Source organism: Austrofundulus limnaeus, unplaced genomic scaffold (assembly GCF_001266775.1).
Source record: "Austrofundulus limnaeus strain Quisiro unplaced genomic scaffold, Austrofundulus_limnaeus-1.0 Scaffold256, whole genome shotgun sequence".
NCBI lineage: Eukaryota > Metazoa > Chordata > Actinopteri > Cyprinodontiformes > Rivulidae > Austrofundulus > Austrofundulus limnaeus.
Genome location: NW_013952658.1, coordinates 472,121 through 473,650, shown reverse-complemented (window position 1 = coordinate 473,650; position 1,530 = coordinate 472,121). Strand labels below are relative to the sequence as shown.

Sequence of the window (1,530 nt, the reverse complement as noted above, 5' to 3'; positions counted from 1 at the left end):
AAATAATATTGCATGCACACATTCATATAATGTATTTGTTTGCACTGAAAAGTTATGAAGATTGTTAAATATTTGTATATCTGTCTCAAGTCTTACCAGAAATGTTATTTTTTAAAATAAAATGTTGAAATGAAATCAATTAAAACTTGTCATAACATTCAGTAATTATTGCCATTTGTCCGAGCAACAACACAATGTGCTTCACTGTAGATGGCAGTGGAGAGGACCAGGGGGGCGAGGCTGACCATCACGACAGCATCTTCAGTCGTCTGGAAGAGCTTCGCTTCAACCTGGAGCAGCAGATGGGTTTTGAAAAGTTCATCGAAGCCTACAACAAGATTAAGGTATGAATTATTCATTTCTGGTCTCTAAGCTTACAAATCATCCTGTAATCTCACAAGCTCACACACATATTGTCCCCAGGCTATACACGAAGATGAAGATGAGAGCATCGAGCTGGGCTCCAGTTTGGTACTGAACATTTTGGGAACTGAACACCAGCATCTGTACCCCAACATCCTTCACTTGGTGATGGCAGATGGGGCGTACCAAGAAGGTTAGTGCTTTAGTGTTTTCTTCAACACAACTTAAATATCCTCTGACTTGTGCAGAAATGTGTGACTCTTGATTTCTGTCAAAACACAGATGGTGTTATTTCTTCTCTTTTTAATATGCATCCTCCATTCACGCATCACTGCAGCAAGTCGTCAACTGACTGAGTAAATGTAAAACACACCCTTTGCTCTGTCTAGCTGCTTTTTTTTAACACTGTGCTAATTTTATTGTTAGACTGTGGCCAGGCCAGAAATAGATGTTTCCCTCAGGACTGCAGCTGCTTTCAGATGCATCTTCATACTGAACATCTCTGTTTGACAACTTCTCAGATATCTATTTTTATCATGTTTGAAAGGAAAGATGCACTTGTCAGACAGCTCCCCTGAGGTCTTGTCTCGGGATCTGTTAGTGATGTGTTGTGGCTCCCACACATCCAACACTGACTGTGTTGAAGGCTTTTTTAAGCAGCTTTCTGTGGTAATTTAGTGTTGACTAATTATCGTCACATTCTAGCCCCAAATGGACATTTAGTAAGACATTGTGGAGCACGGACATTGTGGAGCACGGACGTGCACAGATAGACGTCAGGTGGTGCTTGAGCACCTGCCCTTTTCCCTCCAGACCATCAAGTGCCCCTGTCGAACCCGCTTTTATTATATTTTATTTTTTATGCTTCATTTGTCGCCCTTGGTTGCACTACTTATTAAGTGTACAGCTATAATGGCAACAGTATTAACATTATTAATAATAATATTGCCCTCACACCCTCCCTTCACCACACACACGTGCGCCCGCAGCGCTCCTGCGCGCTGTCACTCGGTGAATGACCTTGTGCAAATTGTATGAGCTTGTGAGCTCGTGCATGAGCTTGTGCAAATTGTAGCCTCAGTTTCCTGTTCTTAGCTGAAAGGAGTGGCACCCGGTGTGGTCTTCTGCTGCTGAAGCCCATCTGCTTCAAAGTTCAACGTACTGTGC

The 1,530-nt window shown here is 42.4% G+C and overlaps 1 protein-coding gene across 1 annotated transcript in view; it reads left to right on the top strand.

The window, feature by feature from the left end:
• nek1 (NIMA-related kinase 1) overlaps positions 1-1,530 on the top strand; it is a 37,663-nt gene that overhangs the window by 31,838 nt on the left and 4,295 nt on the right. The window contains exons 34-35 of the mRNA XM_014020542.1: positions 211-344; positions 424-556. Coding sequence (XP_013875996.1) covers positions 211-344; positions 424-556 — 267 coding nt within the window. The remainder of the gene's footprint in view (positions 1-210; positions 345-423; positions 557-1,530) is intronic.